The sequence below is a fragment of the Balaenoptera ricei genome, chromosome 6 (assembly GCF_028023285.1).
Source record: "Balaenoptera ricei isolate mBalRic1 chromosome 6, mBalRic1.hap2, whole genome shotgun sequence".
NCBI classification, from domain to species: Eukaryota; Metazoa; Chordata; class Mammalia; order Artiodactyla; family Balaenopteridae; genus Balaenoptera; species Balaenoptera ricei.
In genome coordinates, this window is record NC_082644.1 from 90256336 (window position 1) to 90279566 (window position 23231).

General features: G+C 41.9%; 2 protein-coding genes across 2 annotated transcripts; one reads left to right on the forward strand and one right to left on the reverse strand.

Moving 5' to 3' along the window:
* Positions 1–6567: 6567 nt before the first annotated feature.
* On the reverse strand, positions 6568–11613 carry ALG2 (ALG2 alpha-1,3/1,6-mannosyltransferase). The gene is made up of 2 exons (XM_059925165.1): positions 10507–11613; positions 6568–8069 (listed from the first exon to the last, which is right to left on the reverse strand). The coding sequence occupies exons 1-2, from the start codon at positions 10852–10854 to the stop codon at positions 7167–7169; spliced, it is 1251 nt and encodes a 416-aa protein (XP_059781148.1). The 5' UTR covers positions 10855–11613; the 3' UTR covers positions 6568–7166.
* SEC61B (SEC61 translocon subunit beta) lies at positions 11210–19763 on the forward strand. Its single transcript, XM_059925166.1, has 4 exons — positions 11210–11318; positions 11516–11613; positions 16513–16614; positions 19481–19763. The coding sequence occupies exons 1-4, from the start codon at positions 11316–11318 to the stop codon at positions 19566–19568; spliced, it is 291 nt and encodes a 96-aa protein (XP_059781149.1). The 5' UTR covers positions 11210–11315; the 3' UTR covers positions 19569–19763.
* Positions 19764–23231: the final 3468 nt, after the last annotated feature.

Genomic DNA, 23231 nt, shown 5'->3' on the forward strand with positions numbered 1-23231 from the left:
ATCCTTGAATCATCTATCCCTGTAGCTTCCAAAAAATTTCCCTTTTCTGCATTAGCTACAATTGGGTTTCTGTCACTTGCAACCAAAAGAGTTCTGGCTAATACAGTTACCTTCTTAAAGTTTTAAAATAGTGGTATGTCCTGACATATGATATTGTGTTAGTCTACTGAATTGAAGTGTTCAAGTTAGGTTTCCAGGTCCCACAATAAAAGGGAGCATATAATTTGGCTGAAAGCAAGCTGGACAACCTGGTAATTTGGTTTGAAAATAAACATCATCAGTTAGTGACTTTTTTTTGAAAATTACTATTTTTTTTTGGTGTATTGCTAGGCAGTTTTGCAACCTTTTCATATGTCTACTTTTTTCTGATTTTTTCCTTGTCTTTACTTTTTAAATTTGCTTTTTAAAATTTTAAATATTTACTTTTAGAATTTAAAGTCAATTATTTTTCTGCTAGGTTGCTTGTAGTAGCAAACAGTTGGAGCAATCATAATATATAATAATAAGGGATTAATTAGAACAGACGATACTTCCCAAATAGGGCAATAGTTGGTAACACAAATGTCTAAAAATACACTGTAAGAATATAAGTGACCAATAAGATTATCTTATGCTTTCTTTTATGTTTGAATTTTTTTACCTTATGAGAAAAATCAGCTTATGGCGTATCAGAAAATACAAGCAAACAAAAGAAAATTTTAATGCCTATGGATTAATCACACCCACCTGGGGACAACCAATGCTACCTGGGCACAACCAATGTTATCACCTTGGCGTATATTCAATTAGAAACTTTTATAATTATATATATATATATATTCTCACATTTATTCATTTAGAAAACCTTTTCTATAAAAATGGGACTACATCACTTGTGCTTTTCTTAAAAAAAACTTAATGAGGTATAATTTACATGCAATAACATGCACTCATTTTAAGCATACATTTGATTAGTTCTGACAAATTTATACACCCTTATAACCACCACCATGATAAAGATATAGGACATTTCTATCATGTCAAAAAGTTCCTTTGTGCCCTTTCCTAGGCAATCTCTCTCTCACCCTGGGCCACAGGCAAACAGTGATCAGCTTTCTGTCACTATAGATTAGCTTTGCTTTTTCTTTCCTTAAGGTTTCACATCCATGGAATCATACAATATGAACTATTTTGTGTCTGACTTCTTTCACTCAGCATGTTTTTGAGATTCATCTACATCGTTGTGCTTATCAGCATTTCATTCCTTTTTATTGCTGAGAAGTATCCCATCGTATGAATGTACCACAATTTGTTTATCCATTCACCTGTTGATGGACACTTAGATTTTCAGTTTTTGACTATTAATGGAAAAAGCTGCTATGAATATTTGAATAAGTCTTTGTTTAGATGTATGTTTCCACTTATTTTAGGCAAAATATCTAGAAGTGGAATTGCTGGGTCGTGTGGTAAGTGTCACATTTAATTTTGTAAGAAACTGTCAAACTGTTTTTCAAAGAGTTTATTCCATTTTCGATTCCTATCAGCAACGTGTGAGAATTCCAGGTGCTCTACAGTCTCACCAACATTTTTACTGAGTCTTTCATTTTATGGGTGTGCACAGATATCTCACTGTGGTTTTAATTTGCATTTCCTTAATGACCAGTGATGTTGAACATCTTCATGTGCTTATTGGCCATTTGTATAGCTTCTGTGAAATGGCCATTCAAATCTCTGCCCATTAAAAAATGTGGGTTGTTTGTTCTTTAACTATTGAGTTGTAAGACTTCTTTACATATCCTGGATGCAGATCTTTACCAGATATATTAAATATTTTCTCCCAGGCTGTGACTTTTTCTTTAATTTTAAAAAAAAAATCACTTTTCTTTGAAGAGCAGTGTTTAATTTTGATGAAATCAACCTACCAATTTTCCCCTTTATGCTTTGTGCTTTTTGTGTCCTATCAAAGAAATCTTTGCCTACCCCCAAGGTTGTGGAGATTTTCTTCCATTTTCTTTTCTAACTTCTGCAGTCTAGCTTTTACGTTTAGGCCTATGATACACTTCAAGTTCATTTTTGTATATACTGTGACGCAAAGGTTGAGGTTCTTTTTTTTTTTTTCATACAGATATCCAATTGTTCTAGCACCATTTCTTGAAAAGACTATCTTTTCCCCATTCAATTACCTCGGCACCTTTGGCAAAAATCAACTGCCCACATAGGTGCAGATTTATTTTAGAACTCTATTCTGTTGGATTGATCTATTTGTGCATCCTTACTTCAGTACCACACTGTCCTGACTGCTGGGAAACCTGATATTGAGTTATGCAATCCACAAATTGAGAGGGGAATACTACTTGTTGGGGTTGCTTAAACATTCTGCCCATCTCCCCATGGTGTGAGTTTCCCTGGCGAAGGTAGACTTCCAATACTACTCTTACTGGGATCCCAACAGACAGGGGCAATTCATCCTGACCTGTGAAAGACGGCCTTCATCCCTAAGAAGCTCATGGCACTCTACAGTTTACACATCAGCTTCACATCCTCTGTCTCACTCATATACTGATTCAGTCCCCTCACTCACTCTCTTCACAACCACCCTATGGGGTGGGCTACTTAGACCTGATTATACCCATTTTATAGATAAGGAAACCTAGACTTTAGAATTATCACCATCAGGACACCTTCTCAATAGTTGTGGAACCCTGAAATTCTAGTTTAAGTAACACAGAAAAGCAAAGGCCGATCTGACTTCATCAACTTAGCAGTCTGCTCTAATTCTGCCTGTAAATTTCTTGGGTGAGTGGCAGGTCACAAAGGTAAGTCACACCTGTGCTACACCTGTGCCCCCCCCAAAACCCCAACGCACACAGACACACACACATACATATACACACACATACATACACACAACCCCTGAGAGACTTCAGGCTATATTTGTCTCAAATGACATCAGTGGCTAGCCTAGTGATAGTGCTTCCTACAAGACAGTTCAGCATTTGCTTGTGGTCCTGTTTCTGGGTCACAAGACCAGTTAACCCTTACTGTGAGCCCCACGCAATCCCCAGTCCGCTGGACAAGGACACAGTGCTGGCTCTAGCAGCCCCTTGGCTCGGAGGCAGCGTGGTAAAATCTCTCCCTATCTCCCCTGCCAAGGGTTGCTGTTTAATCAGAGGACAGTTGTCACTGAGAAAGCTCCCCACCCCTCAGCTAGCAGGCAGGAGAGCACTGGTGTCTGGGTGGTGGCACCGTCACAGGCTGCTGGGGACAGAGCTGCAGGGGACTGAGGTTAGGAATGAAGGAGTAAGAAGTTCAAAGGAAGTCGCAGGATATAAGGGGTTTTGGACAAAGTGGAGGTGGAGTGAGGGGCTTCAGAATGAAGTTAGAGGAGGGCAGCAATTGTCCCTCTGTGTGACCTCAGGCAGGTCCCTTTCTCTTTTTGGGCCTGTTTTCCCATCTGTGTAAGAGCAAATTAGGTTGCGTGATCTCTGGGGTCCTAGTCAGCTCTGAGTCTACTTGATTCTGGGAGTTGGAAATGCAAAGAAAAGAGGTCACAGGACAGTTAGTGATGTTGGCAGAGGTGGACAGAGAAGGGCTGATGGTCATGAACAGGGATGGGGGAGTGTCCAGGTGCCTCATTTTCTTTATGGAAGGAGAAGACAGTAAAAGTGAAACTGGCATACTGGCCTGTTAGAAGGTGGTGAGGCATTTACTGATGAGGCATCTGTAGTACAACTGAAAGAACTGTTGACTTGGTCCAGGGCTTCCTGGCTGTAAGCCTCAGTTTTTCAACAGTAAGCATGGCTACAATAATTGCCTGGAATGATGCTGTGAAGGGCAAATGATACAACCTGGAAAGGGCTTTGCCAACTCTAAAGGCTGTCCAAATAGGGCTTCAGTATCATTAGTCATTAGATCCTTTCCAAACAGGAAGCACCACAATACTGCTCCCCATCAGCTGAGTGAGTGGATGTCTTTTCTAAGTACATGCCTCCAGCCCCACCTCCATCTCGTGTGTGTGTGTGTGTGTGTGTGTGTGTGTGTGTGTGTGTGTTAAGGGTCAGGGGTTGCATCCATGTGCACAGGTGAGCGAGCCGTCACAGGTAAACAGTGACCCCTTTGAAAGAGAGTGCATGAGAAAGAAGCTTCCATCTCCAGCTCACCCATCCTTGGATGGGGGTGGGGACGTGACAGTATTTTCTGGTGTGGATTTTTTCAAACACCCAACTCTTAAAACCTTTTGAGTTACATCAGCTTGCATTTCTGCTTTGTGCAAGGAAATGACCCTGATAACTCCACTAGTACTTTGAATGACCCAATGTCTGCTACAGTGAGGGCAGGTGGCATGGCCTCCAAGCAGCGATTCTCACGGGGTTGGGATAGGGCAATGGGGTGGATGTGGGACATCAGCACCTCTTTTAGGGTCAGAGCACTAATTTGAAGACAGAAAAGTGTCCTGTCCCCCAGCTTTGATTGGACTCAAAGAATGCTATATTTATGTTGAATTTCATAAATATTGAAGGACATGTGATATTTATGATTGTCAAAGGGGAGCTGGCTGAGAAATTCTGGAATGTGCCTTCCTGGATGGATCAGGTAACTGTGGGTTGAATCCTGGTTCACTCACTTTTCAATTGTGCCCTTGAGCAAGTCTTTCATCTCTCTGAGCTTCTTTGTGTATAAAATGAGGGACAATCATACCCACCTCACAAGACTGCTCTGAAGATGAAAAGGGAAAATGAATAACAAAGTCTTTCTAAACCTGAGGACCTGAACAGGTGTGCCTGCAGTCGGGTAGAGGACTTCTGACTGAATACACACACAAGGAGCTTGGTCAGGGTGGAGGCAGACTGAAGAACGGTAAAGTGGTTGGACTTTGGAATCAGAAAGCCTTGAGATGCTGCCCATCCTTCCAGGCTGTGTGACACAGGCAACTGCTTAACCACACTCATCTCGAAAGGGAAGAGTACCGACACCTCATAGAACTGTTAGGATTAAATGAGCTGTCTGATATGTGTCTCATGGCCCACAGTTAAGTGCCAGAAGAGTTACTACTGTTAAGGTCCTGGACAGTTCACTTCAGTCTTCCATGCTTCTATTTCCCCTAACTTCTCCTTAGTTCTGGAAGCTGTGAATACCTCCTATGGGCAAAGCTCCATCCTAGGTCCAAGGTGCACCAGAGGCTGGAAGCTCAGGCAGGGCTTTGCATCCTTTCCAGATCTGTGGTCTTACTGTCACCTGCTGGGACTTCAGACAATGAAGGGAAGTTAAACTTAAGGCCCATGAACCCAGGTAGCCCATTTTGGAAAGATCTGCATAAAAATGGTCAAATAGGCAAAAGTTTTAGTGCTTGGAATGGGTAAGCATCAGTTATGGCTCAGCGCATGACTAAGTCTGTCTGTCCTAAACCCAGTGGTCAGAGCCATCGGGTCTTTCTGGAAAGGCTGCAGTTCCCTGGGAAATACATGCACCAAGCCACAAAAGATGGGATGACGTACTTTACTGGATGGCAAGCTTTCACAACGCCAAAGGAAAGAGAACTCAACTGAACTTTTCATTCCATAAAAGACTCAATAAACCTGACACTCTCATTTTAGAGAACTCCTTACTGGTACAGTCATTTCATTTCATTAAAATGCTCCTGTGAGAATCCAGTCTTTTCAAATGTAATGAAATGTTAATGAATACTAAGTCTGACAACATTAAATTTGGTAGTGATTTAAACATTAATAAAATAAAATAAAATAAAATAAAATAAAATAAAATACTCCTGGGGTATAGACCGACGTGATAAATCACAACCTGAAACTTCATGCTCTAAAGAACCCCAAAGAACAATATAGTAATGCAGCACCAAACCACACGGAACTTCGACAGTAATTTTTGATATCCCTAAATTGCAAAATAGCTAGTATTTATATACCCCATACTATGTGCCAACTACTATTTTAAGTACTTTACATATATTATGGTAATCCATCACAACCACCCTATGAGGAAAGTACAAGAGTAGTTACTCCACTTTACAGATGAAGAAGCTGAGGCCCAGAGATTAAGCAATTTGCCCAAAGTCACACAGGCTGTTAGGCTCTCAAGTCTGTGCTCTTAGAGTTGATTAATGTGGAACCTTTGGCTAGTGATTTTTGCTATTTCTGAAAATGAATTTAGCTTTAAGGATATGTGGGAAAGTGCTTTATGTTTATTTGTACTTAGACCAATAGGTAAATAATGAACTCTAAGACTGGTCAGTGCCACCAGAAGGTCAGAGAACGTGGAAGGGGAAGGTCACTTCCAGTTCAGGAGCTGGGTAGAGGGTCAAGGAAAGCTTCATAGCAGTGGCATGAGGCAGGCCTTGAAGGATAAAAAGCACTTGTGTCTTACACTTAGCAGGCGCTTACTTAATAAAACACAAATATTAATGAAGCCGATGACTCAGATAACACTAGGAGATAAACCCTAACCAAGATGCACACTGCACACGTGACAATAGCCATTCATTCCAATATCCAGTTAACTCTAGTTTCTGATTCAGGCTTGGCTGTCTATAGTCCTAACGCCACCACAATAGATCACAGAGGCCAAAATCTAGTATTTTGTCTTTTCCTATGATAAACATCATTTATTGTCATGTCTGTGTGCAAAAACACAACAAATCATCTTTGTTAAAAAAAAAACAACAAAGCATTATTGCTATGGATTCAGGCAAAGGTATGACTAACAAAAATTTCCTAACAGAGTTCAATGAACACTGAGGTGGACTGATTCTGGAAACTACAGTGTCTTCTCATTACACTATGAAGCCAAATTAATCAACTTTGATGATGACACACTTAAAGTGTTAAAACCAAATAAGGTACAATATAACTCAAAATTTATAAGTAGAGCAACAATCTAGAGAACATATAATTAAAATATTCTGCTGAATGTGAAATTGTACCATATTTATATCTTAATCAACACTGGTAAGACTCAGAATTATTATAGTCTAAAAGATACTATTTTTTTCTAAAAAAGCAGACTGGGAGATATGGGGTACAGGAAGGTGATTCAGATTCAAGATTCAAGTATGTTAAAAAAAAAATCTCTTCTGCCCTAGATACTAGGCTTTTTTTCTTTGGTTTCAAAACTGGGTCAACAATCTACAAATGTGATGTTAATGAATACAGCATAAAGACCTGAAAAAAATCTGATTATACCAGCAGTTTGGTGACATATTGGTAAAGCTGTTCTGTAAATGCTTCAGGGGAAAACTTCTCTTTCACCCTGGCTCTTCCGGCCAGTCCCATTGTGGCCTTTAAGGAAGGTTCATGGATGAACCTTTCTATTGCTTCTGAGAAGTCAACTGGGTCAGGCTCACACAGAAACCCTGTGACGCTGTGGACAATGGACTCCAAGGGTCCGCCTGAATTAACAGCAATGACTGGGCACTGCATGTACATGGCCTCCAAGGGAACGATGCCAAAGTGCTCATTGCTTGGTGTGTAAAGCACACATGTGCAGCCGTGGAGGAGTGAGATTTTCTGTTTGTCCGAGCAAGACCGAAGGAAAGTCACATACTGGCCTAGGTCAGACTGCTGGACCATTTTCTTCAATTCCTGGTAGTGTTGTACATTCTCCAGGACTCTCTCATCATAACCACCTGCAATGATCAGATGAACTTTGTCCCAATCTTGGGATGACAATCTTCCACGCAGCTTTACTAGGGCTTCTAGTGCCAAAGTCAGATTTTTCTTCCTTTCATATCTGTTGATGGAGAGGAGTATGAATTTTTTCTCCTTGGGGACTATGTCATCAAGCTTTTCAAGAACAGCTGAATCAAAGCTGGTGATATTCAGAGATGGGTAGAGGACATCGGGGTCTATGTGAGACAGGGACTTGAACGTTTCCTTAAAAATGGCAGCTGTGAACCGGCTGTTGACCAAGATGCAGTCTGCCATGCCTGTGGTGTACTCCTCTACCCAGTCAATTGGGGCCCTGTATAGGCGTTTAATAAAAGAATCTCTCCTGGTGAGAAGCAGATCTGGGAAGTGACAGTAAAACAGGATTTTCTTACGTCGTCTGGCCAGCTTGAACACTGGGATACAGGCAGACACCTAGCCAAAGCAAAAATCAACAGCAGATGAAGTGACTGGTCGACTAAACTTCAACCAAATCAAAGAAACAGATACCTACCCTGCCTGCTAGTCTGTGGGTCCTTCATGGGCAATGTCTGGTTCTTCTTTGTGTGCCCCCAGACTCTCACCTGGTACAATGCCTGGTGTACAGAAGGCTGGTAGACAGTTTCTGGATATGTGCTAAATATTTAAAGCTGCAAGTCCAGTGGTTTCCTCTAGAACAGCACTGTCCAATGGAAATAAAAATCTACTAACTACACTAACAACTTTTTAAAGGTTAAATTAATTTTAATGTATTTTATCTAAAATACTATCACTTCAAAATGTAATTAATACTTAAAAAGTTAATGAGATCTTCTATTCTTTTTTTCTTTTTCACATTAAATCTTTAAAATCAGATGTGTATTTTACACTTACAGCACATCTCAGTTCAGACTAGCCACATTTCAAGTGCTCAATAGCCACCTATGGCTAGTGGCTACCACACTGGACAGAGCCACTCCAGGATCTTCCTCATCCTAAGGAAGTGAATGAATGAACTACAGTAGTTTAGAGTGTAGGCTCTGGAATCAAGATTGGCAGGGTTTGAATTTCAGCTCTACTAGCTAGCTGTGTGACCATGACCAAGTTATATACCTCTCTCTCTGGGCCTCAGTTTCTTCTGTAAATTGGTGACAATTCCAGTTTAAAAAAAAACCCCATATAGTTTTTGTCATTATTAAATGCACTGGTGCATGTAAAACGTGTAAGAATTTAGCACACACTATGTGCTCAGTATTTATTGAAATGTTAACCATAATCATTACTAGAGACTTTCCTGTTGGGTAATCTTTACAAGTCAATCTCTGGCTCACTTAATACCTGAAAAAGGTGAGCTTTAGGGATATTGAGTGATTTATCCAAAGCTACTTAGAAAGTAGCTGATATGGAACTTGAATCCAGGTCTCCCACTTCCAAGCTCGGTTTTTTCTCTAGCCACTACAGTCTCAGTTGCCTCATACTTACTGACTAGTTTTACACATGCAGGATATTTGGTAAATGCCCACGTTTCTCAAAAAGAAATAGCTTGTACACAAGCAAGGATGATCAAAAGTAACTCAGTAGTAATAATTAAAGAATACAAATACAAACGTGATGCCATTTCCACCTATTAGTTTAGCAAAGATTAAAATGCTGATATCATCCAATGTGCACAAAAGCATGGAGTAACAGGCTCTATCACTGTGGGAGAGTAGAATGACAGAACCTCTTTGGAAGGCAAATTTGGCAAAAGCTATTGACATTTAAGATGTACAACTCTTTGACCTACCAATTTTGACCTACCAATTTTATTTCTATGAATTTCAAAGGCCATGCTTGCAGAAGTACAAAAAAAAAAAAGGCATAAAGATGTTCATTACAACACTGATCTATTCACAAAAAACTGGTCACACTGATACTGTCCTTTAGCAGAGAATGTATAAATTACGGTACAGTCAAACAAAAGCAAATTTTCCAGCCACTATGAAGAATGAAGTGAATCTCTAATATTGATATGTAAGGATGTCCCAAGTAAAAATTTTTGGTGAAAAAGAGCAAGCTGTCCAATAGTAGGTGTGTCATAATCCTAATTATTACAAATAAGATGTGTCTATGAACAGACATCATATGCTGGTATAGCCACAGACAATTTCTGAAAGCATACAGAAGAAACTGTTAACAAGTGGCTGTCTTTATGGAGTGGAATTGGAATGGGGCTTTTACATTCTAGCCTTTCTTATTATTTGAATTTTTAGTCCTGAGTAGGTGTTACTTTTTAAAATAAATATTTTTTGGGGAAAAAAAAAACCCACAGAGAGTCTAGAATAGCTAGAGCCCAGATCCAGGTGGACATTACCTACCAAGGTAAAGAGCCTGGATTTTTCTCCAGAGACTAATGGGGAGCCATGTTAAAGTTTTAATACGGACATGACATGTTTAGCTTAGGGCTTTATTAAACACATGACACTGCTGAGGAACGGAGTGGCCTGACAGCAAATGCTACAGTGGGATGCATGTGGCTTGGAACTAGTGTCAAGAAGAATAGTGCAAAACAGGGAAGACATACAAAACATGACTGAAGGCTGACTTCTAATGCTTGCGTTTCTTAGAGCGAGCACCAAGGCCCATATGCTTCAGAATCTTCCGATGATCCAGTGAAAATGCAGATTTCGGGGCCCCACCTCAGGGGCCCACCTGAGGGTGGGGCCAAGCAATCTGCCACTTTAACGGGTCCACACTAAAGTTTGAGAACCACAGTCTCACTCCCACTTTGATCTCTCCAGATCAGTTCCGATCTTTCCGAACCACAGACAGGGAGAGATCAGCAGAGGTCATGCGGCGCGCCCTCCGTAGTGAGAAAAAGAGGAGCGGCGAGGGCCGGTCGTGGCCACCTCACCTGGTCGCACACTACCACGTCGAACTCCTCGTCGCCAAGGAACAGCACGTACAGAGCCAGGAAGATCATGCGCACGTAGGCGCAGATCGCGGCGCCGCGGCCGCCCCAGCCCAGGCTGCGAGGCAGCCAGTCCCCGGCGCAGCGCACTGGCAGCTCGCGGCTCTCCGCGAAACAGTGGCCGGGGTCGTAGTGCGCCGTCCAGATCTTCACGCTACATCTGCGCGCCCGCAGCGCCAGCGCTGCGTCCACAACCAGCCGCTCGGCGCCGCCCACACCCAGGTCCGGGTGCAGAAACAGCACGGACGGTTTAGGACCCAGGTCCTCATCTTGGCCCTGCTCCTCCGCCATAGCCCGGGAGCCGTACCTTCACCTCGCACGCTTAAGGGCTTCCGCGCATGCTCCTTCCTCCAGCTTCCCAGCTGGCCCTAGACGGGGACCGACCACGCCCCGCGGCGCGTGCGTCGGTTAGGTCACGTCAGCGCGAATCTGTGGGTGCCTAGTAACTGCCGGAGGAAATTTCTCGTCTCACCATGGCTAGATCCTCCCATTGGTTGAGACTGGACTCTAGGAAGGACGCTGTGATCCAAAGGAAAAATACATGAGGTCTGTAATTCCCATACAGCAGCTCACCAGGTCTCCTCTTGCAAAATTCCTACAGGCATATCATAGGACAGCCCAGGCGTCCCTGGAGTCAGCGAGGACCCTGCCAGCAGGTCTGGGGGCGGGACCTGAGTCACTCCCTCCGGCCGCCGGGCTCCACCGCTTCCCCGCCGTCCACTTCAGCTTCCTGCCACCTTCCTGTCTTCAGCATGGTTTGTGGCCCCAGCCGTCCCTCCTTGTCCTGGCTTCTCCCAGGCACCGAGATTCCTGCCTTACGCTTTGTCCTGCTTCCGCGGCTCCCTTGTTTTCCCCAGTCCCCCGTGCATGTCCCGGTCTCGGCCGTCAGAGCCTGGGGTCTGGGGGCCGGCCGGCGGCGCTCACCAGTCTCTGTCCTTGTCTCCCTCTACAGCCTGGTCCGACCCCCAGTGGCACTAACGTGGGCTCCTCAGGGCGCTCTCCCAGCAAAGCAGTGGCCGCCCGGGCGGCGGGATCCACAGTCCGGCAGAGGTAAGGATCCTACGACCCTCTCGGCTGTGGGCTCCGAGGGATAGGGCCCAAGAATTCGTTGGTCCTGAGAAGGAGATCCTGGGATGTTAAGATTTATAAGGGCAAAACGAGCTGCCTGTGATGTGGCCGTAGGGGTAATTAAAGAGTTCTTGGTCTTCTGGGTCTCGAGAGGGAGGCAATATTTTCTTCGCATTGCTCAGCTTTGAGTAACACTCTTGAAAAAGGAAAGTTAAAGTGGAGTAAGGTCATAGACAGCATTAAGAAAACCGACGTCATTAAACTGGTGTCTTTAGACCTGAGCTCTCCACTCACATTTCTATCTGGAAGTCCCATACACACTCGGTCTAACATGACTCGTCTAATGCGCAGCTCAGTCTTTCCTTTCACCTCAGCTCCCGCCCCCAGTTATATCTCCCTATGTCCATAAAGCACTGCTGTAAACTCGTTCACCCAAAGCCAGAACTTCAGCGTCATCTTGGATTTTTTTTAATGCTGTCTTTATCCAGTACGTTTATATTGTACATGAAGAACTTCTCATCCGTTCTTTCCTTCTCCATTTCTACTGCCTCAGTTTAGCTCTCAGTTTCTCACATCTAGAGAATTTTCTACGTAACTCGCCTCCTCTCCAGATCATTTCCACTCTAATGCATCTTCTGCTCTGATTCTGGCACACTGCTGGTTAGTTTCTTGTTGCTGAACTTAAACACGGTGGGGAGGGGGAGAGGGTTACCAAGGCTCTTGGTGGTGGGTTCCCCCCACCCGCCCCCGCCTAATCGCTTCTCTTCTCTCTCCTGTGATCCAGCAACAGTGAGCTTATTACTGTTTTCTGAACTCACTAGACACCCCCACCCCCACCCCTCCAGCCATTTGTGTATATTCTCCAAGACTAGGCTCAGGGGTTATTTCCTCTTGAGGCCTTCCCTGACTCCAAAGGCAGCAGTAGCTACTAGTCTTCTCTTTTACTCCCAAGCATTTTGTTCATACCCTTCTAATAGCATTTCTGTTTCCATGTTTATCTCCTTCATTAGACTTTGACAAAAACTGCCCATCAGCTCTATCCTACCATAAGGCTGACACAATAAATGATGAGTGAGGGAAGGAATCAAGCTACCCTGTAATCTTGGGATTTTTTTGAAGGAACCAGTGGGGGTTTTATCTAGAGAGGAAAAGACCTTGAAGAGATAAACGAAAACTATTCTCAGGAATGTGAAGAGGGATGAGACTTCTCTTGTTGGCTACAGTAGGTAAATCTAAAACTGATGATTTGAACTTAGATGAGACAGATTTCATCTTAGAGCAAAAAAAATTCCAGTAGAACTATGAGAAATGCTAAGATGACCCTGAATGATTCTGAGTTCCCTGTCATCAAGATGTTCAAGGTAAGGCTGGGATGGACCAGCTGGAAAGTGTGTCAGGCTGTGGTGTAGGTTATTTGGGCTTGGGGTGCTGTCTTGTTCCCACCCTGGATTTCAAAGATTCTTTGTGCTGGAATGGAAAACCTGTCCTGTAGGTACAGTTCCTTGGGGAGTGGGTCTAGTTAAGGAGAATTGGTAACACTGTGGCAGAGAAGTTTAGCCATCTGAAAACTCTTAAAAAAAAGAGAGATCATGTGTTTATCAAATAAATGAAATAACTATTTACTTAATAAATAAAATTGAAATAACTGCTGCACAAGTGAAATGGAGACACAAACATTTGAGGACAGATGCAGCTTATCAAGTTGGGGGTGTTGATGTCATCTTTTAGAATTCACTACTGCTGGGGCCAGTGTAACTCAACAGACCATGGTTGTATGTACTGAGAGACCCTACAGAGTTCCCTTCTAGAATCTTGGAACTCTTCTAAGTGTTACTTCATGAGTGTAATGTAATAGGTATTGACTGTTCAAGAATATATTCCCTCTTTGTGAGTCTGTAAGAAAAAGTTGAAGCTAACAGTTAATAATAGTGCTGTGGATTATGTAGTCCACAGATTTGCATTCTGTCTCCATGTTCAATGAGGTAATAGAAGTAGAACCTTGAGAAGTAACTATGGGATTTAAGGTCAGGCCAGGGTTGGCGTCCTTGCTCTGTTACTACAGTATAAAAGGAAGTTGCTAGGATGAAAAGGAACAATAACACATTGTAAACTGTAAAGCCTTAAAATGCTGCAGTGTTCAGGATTTTTTTTTTTGAATTTTTTTTTTAATACAGCGGGTTCTTATTAGTTATCTGTTTTATACATATCAGTGTATATAGGTCAATCCCAGTGTCCCAGTTCATCCCCCCCACCCCCCATGCTTTCCCCCTTTGGTGTCCGTACGTTTGTTTTCTACTTCTGTGTCTCTATTTCTGCCTTGCAGACCGGCTCATCTGCACCATTTTTCTAGATTCCACATATATGCATTAATATACGATATTTGTTTTTCTCTTTCTGACTTCACTCTGTATGACAGTCTCTAGTGTTCAGGATTAATGGGAATCAGGCATAGTAAGGTGATGGACTAGCTGGGGTTTTAAGGAAGTCATCAAATAGTTATTGAGGGTACATGCCAGGCACTGTTCCAGTCATGAGGCTGTATCTGTGGACAAGCTAGTCAGGGTTTGACCTCATGAACCTTATATTCCTATGTAAGAGACCATAAACAAGGCAAATAAATAGATAATTTCAGGTAGTAAGGCCAAGAAGAAAAATAAAGTTGTATGGAGACTAGAGGGTGGGTGAGGATAGGGTGTTCAGAGTAGGTGACAGTTGAGTAGAGACCTAAAGGAGACAAGGGAGCAAATTATGCAATGGTCTGGGGAGGAATAGGCTTCCTAGACAAGAGGAATAGTTAAGTGTAAAGACTCTGAGATGGGAATGAGCTTGGCTTCTTTGAGGAACAGCCAGAAGACCACCATGTTAGAACAAAGTGTGTTAAAGGTTGGTTATGAAAACCATTGCGTTAGGGTATAGGAAGAGGGAGGCAGTTACACAGTGGCCAGAAAGAAAGGGTAAAATAGACCCCAAAAAGAAATTTAGGAGATTAAAATGGGCTCTGTTAACTTCTACCTAGCTTCCCAGTAGGGGGGATGGGAGGTATTTTGAGTACATTTTTGGTATTTCTAGGTGCCCTGAATCCTCTGCTATGTCCCGTGTGCCAGCAGATGTAAGAAATCTTCAAAGAGCACAGACTGATTCCTTGGGGGCTCCTGAAGACTTTGAAGACAGGAACTGGAGTTGGGTGGGTGTGGGAATAGTAGAAAGTACCTGGGTCCTAGTCTTGGCTCAGCCGATGACTTATTATGTCCACACTGGGTTTATCATCTAGCTCAAGTTCCTTTTTATGAACGAGGAAAATTTCACGTACCTACTCCACCAATTAGATGATGTGTATCTGTGTGTGAAAGCTCTTGTAAGTGTATGAATTACTCTGTAAGTCCCTGTACAGTTTACAATCAGTTTTCCTATAGAAACATACAGATGGAGTTAGAAGTTCCCAGGTGACCATGTAGCCCATAATTAATGTGTCTGAAATGTAATCTTTTTAGTACAGTACATCGAAATCATCGTTTGACACTAATTGTTTTTAGATTGCTAGCATGAACACAGCTCTTTTTGCTGGAGCCCACACTGGAACCAGGACTCCACTCTCCCACTCCATGCAGCAGGGCAAGCTCCCTGAGCTCTAGACCAGTGCTTCTTGCATTCAGAGTGTGGAATAAAGTCTGGTAGGGTGAGGTGGGGATTAGGAACCAGAGTTGGGAGGCAAGAAGAGATGGTGGGGATAGGGTATTCACTTTTGGTTTCTCCCTGTATGCCCGTCTTTTTTCAAAAATCCAGAACCAGCAGTCCACGGATAACTGGAATGGGATTTTGAGGGAGGGTGTCTTGGGATTTGGTTAATGGCGAGGGGTGGTGATGGGACAGGGCTTTCTCTTTCTCTTCCTTTTCCCTTCCCTAGAATTTCTGAGTTGGTGATAAATGGGCTGAAGAAGGTTTCTTCTGATCTGTCTCAAACTTACTACTTATTTTTACGTGGTACCAGTTTCGCACTGAGGGGCGATGAGAAGTGGGATTGGAGGAGTGCTGTGTGGGAGAATAGCTGTTGGGGAGGGATTCCCAGTGACTGAGGAGAGGAGGGAAAGGATTCCCTGGCTTCCTTCCTGGTCAGCGGCATTAGTGCTGTTCGCTGCTTCTGTGTGCCAGGGCTGCCTGCACCACACAGCTCACTTCACAAGCCTTGATCCCCTTGTGAGGGACAAGTTCTGGTTGGGTGTTTCCTGCATTTTTTCACGTCTTACCTCTGTCCAAGATCTATAGTCAGTATATCAAAATAGTGAAAACAGATTGTAAAATAATTTTTCATAAAATATATACTCTGTTTTGACACTTGGATTACAATTACAACTTACGTTTTTTGTCTTTTTTGTAGAAAATACAGTAATTTTAAAACATTTTAAAGTAGTCATTTAAAAATCAGATAATATGGATTCAGGGTATTTTTAAGCAGGAGTTTTTTACTTGACTTCACAAAAAATACATGTGAAGTGAAACTGAAGTGCATTGTCCAAATGCGGTGCCCATATGTGTGAGCAAGTGGATGGGCTCAAGTCAGAACTGGGTCCACAGCCGCGCGTGGCTGCCTGCTGGCTATGTGGTCTTTGGCACTTTGCCTAACCTTTTATGAGCCTCATTTTCCTCATTTATAAAATGGAGATGGTAACTACTTCTCTGGGTTACTGTATGCATCAGTGTATGGCGGGTACTCAGTTCTTAGTGCTTATGATCAGTGGAGTAAAAGCAAGCAAAAGCAAGGAGGTATTAGCAAAGAAAAAGTTAATTTTTTGGTTCTTTACCAGTGTAATGGTAGCATATGTTATAATGCTCTGATAAGGGTTTCCAAGAAAAGGCCATTTGTAACATTTTTTCTCTCAACAGGAAAAATGCCAGCTGCGGAACGAGGAGCGCAGGCCGCACGACCTCAGCAGGCACTGGGGGGATGTGGCGATTCTACACAGAAGATTCACCGGGGCTCAAAGTGTAAGTCCTGGGAGCAGACCTTGTGCTTCTGTCCAGAATCACAGAGCCCTTTGGCAGCACTCTCTCTTTGCCACCAGTGGTGTTTGCTTTGATGAGATTTGTAATACACAGCAGCTTCCTTTGTGCCAGGTGGGCGGGGTTTGGTTTGTCCATATAGCAGCCAATTAGTTTAGGGCCTGGAGTGACATCTGTTCATGGTTTGAGTGAAAGCAAGGGAACATCTTCATGTAGCTCTGTCAGAATAAATGATGGGAATAGAGAGAACTGGAGGGAAAATGGTTTAATTAGGTGAAATTGCTCTTCATTTGGTGTTCTTGTCCGACACTGAGAAACAGGAGTAACCATTTGAATAGGAGCTAGGTGATTTGTCAAAGCTCTCCTGGAGGCATAAGCTGATATTATTGCAGTCTAATGGGAGTTTCTGCATTAGGCTGTGTTACCAAAAGTTCTTTGGCCTCCTTGCCGTTGGTGGGTGGTGACTGGACCCCTATCACTTCCCAAGTTCTAGGCCTGGGAATGCTCATTAGGTGATAGGATATGGGCATCTGGGGGAACCCCTGTCCCCATGCCTCACCTCGCTTTCTGGTACTGTGAAACCTAATCCCACAGGTTTCTGACCAGGTAGGCTCCAGGACACCACTACTTACAGCTGTTTCCTGACTGAATCCAGTGGATGAGGAATTGGAAAAATGACAGCAGCTCTCATTCGTATAGCACCTCAGGTTCAGAAGTTCAGATTCAGAGAGGCAAAGCTACTTGTCAAAGACAAACAGCCAGCAAGAGCTGGAACCAGATATTCTGGGACTGTTAAATTCCATGCTCTTTCCATTCTGCCTGTTTGGTAACAGAGACAAAATCAGATTTATTTGGATTAGTTTAATTAACTTTTGACCACTAGCTTGACTTAGATCACAAATTTAATTTAGAAAGACTTCCCTAGAATTCTTGAGGTTTTGTTTTATTTATTTATTTACTTATTTATTTCCCTGTTATGACGAAGACTTACAAGGTGAGAATGTATTTCAGGAAGTAATTCTTGGGGTTGGGGATGTGTGAGTTGGCAGCGTTTTGGTCCTTGTTAGAGGTAATTCTTCTGAGTATTTCAGAGACAAATTTTGAAGCCCCTTGCTCTTCAGGGTATCCAGGGGACAACATTTTAAACCCTTATCGAGGTGGTGAAACAACTGTCCTCTTGTGGGTGAATCTGGCTTGTTCGCTTTGGGCTGTTGTGCAGCCAGGCTTGCTTGCTGCTGTTGTGAGTCCTAGGAATCGACAGAAGCTATTCCTTTGCAGTGTCATAAACCACAGTCTCATCATACCAGAGAGAGAGGTTTATGGTGAAAGGACACAGTTGGGAAATTGTATCCTCAAATCCACATCTTGGAGCAGTCAGGTACCATCTTGGAGCTTGCTGTTGTCTCTTCCTGGGAGTTAGAATTCTTTTTCAGGTTGATAATAGTAGCATTTCCTGAGAGCTTACTAGAAGCCTGCACCGTGTGTGTGTGTTAATATATTTACTACCTCAGCAACCCTATGAGAGAGGTGCTGTGATTATCCCCACTTTACAGATGAGGAAAATGATGTTTGGAGCAGGTGAGTCACAGGGCCACAGTCACAGCTTGTGAGGGACAGAGTTGGTTTCCAGACTCCAGCGCTTGGATCTAAGCACGGCACTCTCAGCTTTATGACTGATGTTACCTAACGGCGCTGTAAAGTAAGGCAGTGTGATCCAGTGCATCGTGATGACGATCTCTTCCTAGGTACTTTTAAGTGTGTTTACTCCCATAATTGTACACATTTGGAAGAACACACTAGTGCAGCAAGGACTTGGATCTCCGTGCACTGATTGTCGTCCACTAGTGGACTCTTGCTACCTGCTGCTCCGCTGGGTTACTCTACTGCCCTAATTATAAAGACTCCTGGGCTCTTTTCCTGTGTCCACCCCCAGGTGTATCTGGGAGGTGAAGGGACATCTTGAATTCTTCAAAACTGTTGTTGGCAAGAAGAGTCAAAAAGACGAGGCCTTTGACTGACATCAGCATTGACAGGTTGTGTAAAATCAAGGAGTTCTACCTTTAAGAAACCCGTGTACTAATTCTCAACCTGGAAAGCATTTGATGTAGGGAAGGGCTGATGAGTAAAATCTACTTCCTTTCTACAGTAAACTAAATATAAATCAAACTTAATTAATGTTGCCTAGAATGTTTGCTCCCGTAAATATGGGAACCTTAAAGCAGTAAAATGAGCACTGTGTGTGGAAGCAGAAAACCTGAGTTCAGATCCCTCCTTTCCATTCTGGCTCTGTGTTCTTAGGCTCTGTGTTCTTATTTCATAAGATTAATATTTGTTTCGCCTGTGTCTTCAGTTTGTTAATCATATGGGATCATATATTTGAAAATGCTTCATAACTTATAATGTGATATTCATCTTTGTTATGCCTAGTTTATTGTAGTTAGACGATGAAGGTTGTCTTTAAATATTAATTTGAAATAATAGTTTGGTAATTGGATCATTTGCACTTAAAGAGTTTGGGGAATTTTTAAAATTACTTTTTATTATGGAGAATATCAAATGCACGAAATTAAAGAGACTAGTGTCTCTAAGACATTAGATCCTTTTTTTGTATATATTTTAGTATGTTTCATTAAAAGATAAGGATTCCTCCTTTCTAAATAACCGCAATGCTGTCACCACAACCTCAAACTATCCACAGTAATAATTTTTGGAATGTTTTTAAATGATGTAAATAATATTCTTCTATGGATCTTAGGTGCTTTCCCCTCCCTTTTCCCCTAGGCAGTCTTTAATATTACAAATATAATAATGTATTATTACTGAAACTAAGCCTGCCTTTTCTTATTTCCAGTGGCCCTGTTCCAGTATTGGTTATGAGTCTTCTGTTCATCGCTTCTGTATTTATGTTGCACATTTGGGGCAAGTACACTCGTTCATAGATTCGGCTACATCCATCTGTCTGTCATGTGAAGAAGAAAGGAAAAAAACCCAACATATCTTGGACCAAAAGCATAGTGATTTTCTGTTCATGAGAAAGAAATTTTCTGTAAGCTTACTGTTTTACAGGGAACTTAATGAAAACTGATTTTAAGGAATCATTTTTTTCCTATGGCTAATAAACTTTTTAATTCATATACCAAGTCTCATTGCTTATGCCTGGCTGCTAGGGCCCTTAGTCTCTCTGCCTTTAGATTTACAAGTAAATATGTAGAAAGCGTTTTGTGGAGATTGTTTTTTTGGTTGGATTGACAGTTTCTTATATGACCATGTAGTCATTCAAATGCACGATACTGTCAGTGGCCCTGGCTTGTTTTCTTCTAGGTATCTCTGTCTTGGTCCTTGTTATTTTGGGTGTTCTGTGGTTTTCAAGGAGTGTGCCTATGACTCCATCAGGCAGATCTGTGTTCAAAGGCAGCTGGTACCCAGCAGAATCGTCATAGAAATCATCCAGAAATCTTGGATGAAATGTTTGCTCATTCTGTTCTTTGTCTCTAAAACCATACATAATATTTTTGCCTCTTCTTTCTATCAGTTCTTAATTCTGTGGGTGTAGATGAGGGGTTTCAATCTATTTATCACTTGTTGCTAAACCCCTTTTGAAAGAATTCATTTGATAAATTGGATTTCTTATATAAAATTTTGTTTTCATTTTGAAAATTAAAGACCTTAATAATCAGTGTGAGATACCATTTCTAAACTGAGTTGATATAATTCCAACCAAAAATAAAAATTTTTGAAGTTTCACTTAGCTTATGCTGCCTTCTGGATATGAGCATTCACTTTCTGGTAGACCATAGGAAATACCAAGAATAGCTCAAAGGTGTGCACTCCAGGAGTCTAGGACTCTAAGCCACAATTTCTAAAGATTGAGATCCATGTAAAACGCTCCAGTTGTCCAGCAGAATCACAAAATGATGAAGAGGTGTATTAGTTTAAAAAATCGATAATTTGGAAAACATCTTTCTCTAAGCCTATTAAAAAAAAATTCTAGAACAGTTTCATAAGTGTTTTTCTTAAATCCTGGCTGAAAAGTAATTTTAGGTCCAAAGTGCCAAATTTAAGTGGTGAAAGTATGTATCTTTAAAAATGATTTCCTAGGGCGATATATGGGTGAGTGTGCTCTTGTAAATCCTAACAGATGGCAAATTATTGGGGAAAAAAATGATGCAAAACTGGTTCCCTTTGATCTTGGGAATTGATTATTGCATGAAATAAGTATCTTCATTTTGAAAGTCAGAGGAAAAAGTCTCAATTTCATTTGGAAGAAATTAAAGATGATAGTATCTATAATGGAATTTTTTTTTTCTGATATATATATTTTTTTCACGTTGACAATACTAATAACAGTTAAAAGTTACACATTTAATTTGGGAAAGAAATCTGCTCCTCTGCGGGAGGGGGTCTGTTTTTCTTTGGGGGAGAAGCTGAAGCCACCTGGGGGAGCTATTTGGTTGTAAGGGGTGCACTCTCTTCACTGCACAGTGCTGCTGTTAGCCTCCTCTGCTTAGCAGTGGTCTCTAGTGGACTGACTGCTGAAAGTCACTGACTTTTCTGAGCTAGTGGTTTAGGAGAAAATGCTAGTTTTCAGTGGCAGAGCAAGATGCTTCATTCAGCAGAAGGAAAATTGGGGGTTGGGCATAAAAATGTACAACATTTATTATGTAGCTGTTTTTGGCTCTGATGAGACAATGCTAATACCATAGCTGAGAGTCTTAGTGTTCAAGCTGTTCCTTTTTCCTCTCTTTTTCTTTTTTTCCAATTTTTAAAAATTGTGGTAAAATACACATAACATAAAAAGTACCACATTGGCAGTTTTAAACTGTGCAAGTCAGTGGTATTGAATACATTCAGATTTTTGTGCAGCCATCACCACTGTCCATCTCCAGAACTCTTTTTCATCTTGCAAAACTGAAACTCTAAGCCCAGTAAATAATAACTCTACTCCCCCTCCCCCTTCCCCTCAGCCCCTGGCAACCACCATTCTACTTTCTGTCTCTATGAATTTGACTTTCTAAGTACCTCATATGAGTGGAATCATATAATATTTTTCCTTTTGTGACTGACTCATTCCACTTAGCATAATGTCCTCAAGATTCATCTACATTTTAGCATATGTCAGAATTTCCTTCCTTTTTAAGGCTGAATAATATTCCACTTATGTATATATCACATTTTATGTTCCTTTCTTTTTAAATAGGGATTCCTAGACTGTTATTTCTTGAGTCCTAGGGGATCATGAGTCATTTATAGTAATTTCAAAAACTTAACAAATTAGACCTTGACCTGCATTGAGGCTACCTTGGCCCAAAGAATCCTCAAGCTCCCTTGACTATGGGCTAAAATCTAGCCATTACTGAATGGACACAGCCAGCACATGCTGAGTAGAAGCTCTAAGTGATTAAAACTGGGAAAGTGAATTACATTATAACTGCAATTTGAGCTGAGCCTTTTAAGTCACCGGGGAACAACCATATTGGGGAAAGCGCCCAAGAGTCCCTGAGGCTAGTGAGGGATGGAAAGACTAAGATCTCTGGGCCCAACAGTGCCTTGAACACATTCCAGTAAAAGAGTAGACGAGAAAAGATCTATCCCTGGGAGAGGCGAAACACGTTATATACCTTCTGTTTTCACACCTGTCCTAGTCTAGACTCCACTTTTTTTTCCAGGTGCGTATGTCCTCATAGGAAGAATTGAAAAAAACCTTCTGAAATGCAAATGTTGGCATCAAGTTAAAATGGATGAAAATGTCTACAAAGCTGGCTTCATTCAACAGGAAATACTGTACAGTATGTGGTGTTCCTGTGCACAGGAACTCCAGAGCTGCACTGCCCCTCCCCTCAAGTGCTGCAGGAGGAGGGTTCTGGCCAGGACCAAGTTTGTTTGACTCTACTAGAAGGTCTAAACTTACTGCGCTTACGACCCCATCTTCCAGGCTTGGAAGTGTTTCTGACCTGGGTTCAGCTGCTGCCCTGCCATTTACCAGTTGTGGGATCATGGGTGTCTCACCTCTGTTTTTTGGGTCTCATTTTCCTTAGCTGTAAATGACTATAGATATGATAATTCCCACCAAACAGGAAGACTGAATGAGAAGAAAGATCCAAGAGTTGCTTTGTTAATTAGCTAACAGTTAACACATGCTTATTCTCAGTAATTTTGGAGATGTAGGTTTCTTATTAAATCAACAACCTAATGAGGAATTTACTATTTGCCCCATTTTACACAAGAGGAAACTGAAGTTTAAACCACTCAGCTTGTAAGTGGAAGGGCTGGGATTTAACTCCAGATCTCTGACTTACCCACTGCAGTCACATAGATAGGATTATTAAGTATTTGGGTTGAGGGCCAGGGAAGGGTATCACAACAATAGAGCTTGCACACAGAGCTTTAAATATAACACAATTCCAAGAAAGCGCCATCATTTGGTGTACTCCAGGCATTACATAGCTTCAGTTTGAGGTTTTGGCTCTGCAGAAGGAATTGGTTTCTCTATTTCAGTCCTGAGCTTTGTTCAGTCTATGGAACTCTTGTGTTTGTAGAGAAAGTGTAGTTGTTTATTCATTCAACAAACACTGATTACTGTGTGATATGCCTTTCTACTGGGG

Excerpts from the sequence above, each read along its gene's own strand:
- SEC61B (XM_059925166.1), top strand. Across the intron at positions 11,614-16,512 it reads GGATCCACAGTCCGGCAGAG|GAAAAATGCCAGCTGCGGAA; the intron begins GTAAGGATCCTA and ends TTCTCTCAACAG. Across the intron at positions 16,615-19,480 it reads GATTCACCGGGGCTCAAAGT|TGGCCCTGTTCCAGTATTGG; the intron begins GTAAGTCCTGGG and ends TCTTATTTCCAG.
- ALG2 (XM_059925165.1), bottom strand. The coding sequence starts at position 10,854 with ATGGCGGAGGAGCAGGGCCAAGATGAGGACCTGGGTCCTAAACCGTCC. Across the intron at positions 8,070-10,506 it reads ACGTGGTAGTGTGCGACCAG|GTGTCTGCCTGTATCCCAGT; the intron begins GTGAGGTGGCCA and ends TGCTTTGGCTAG.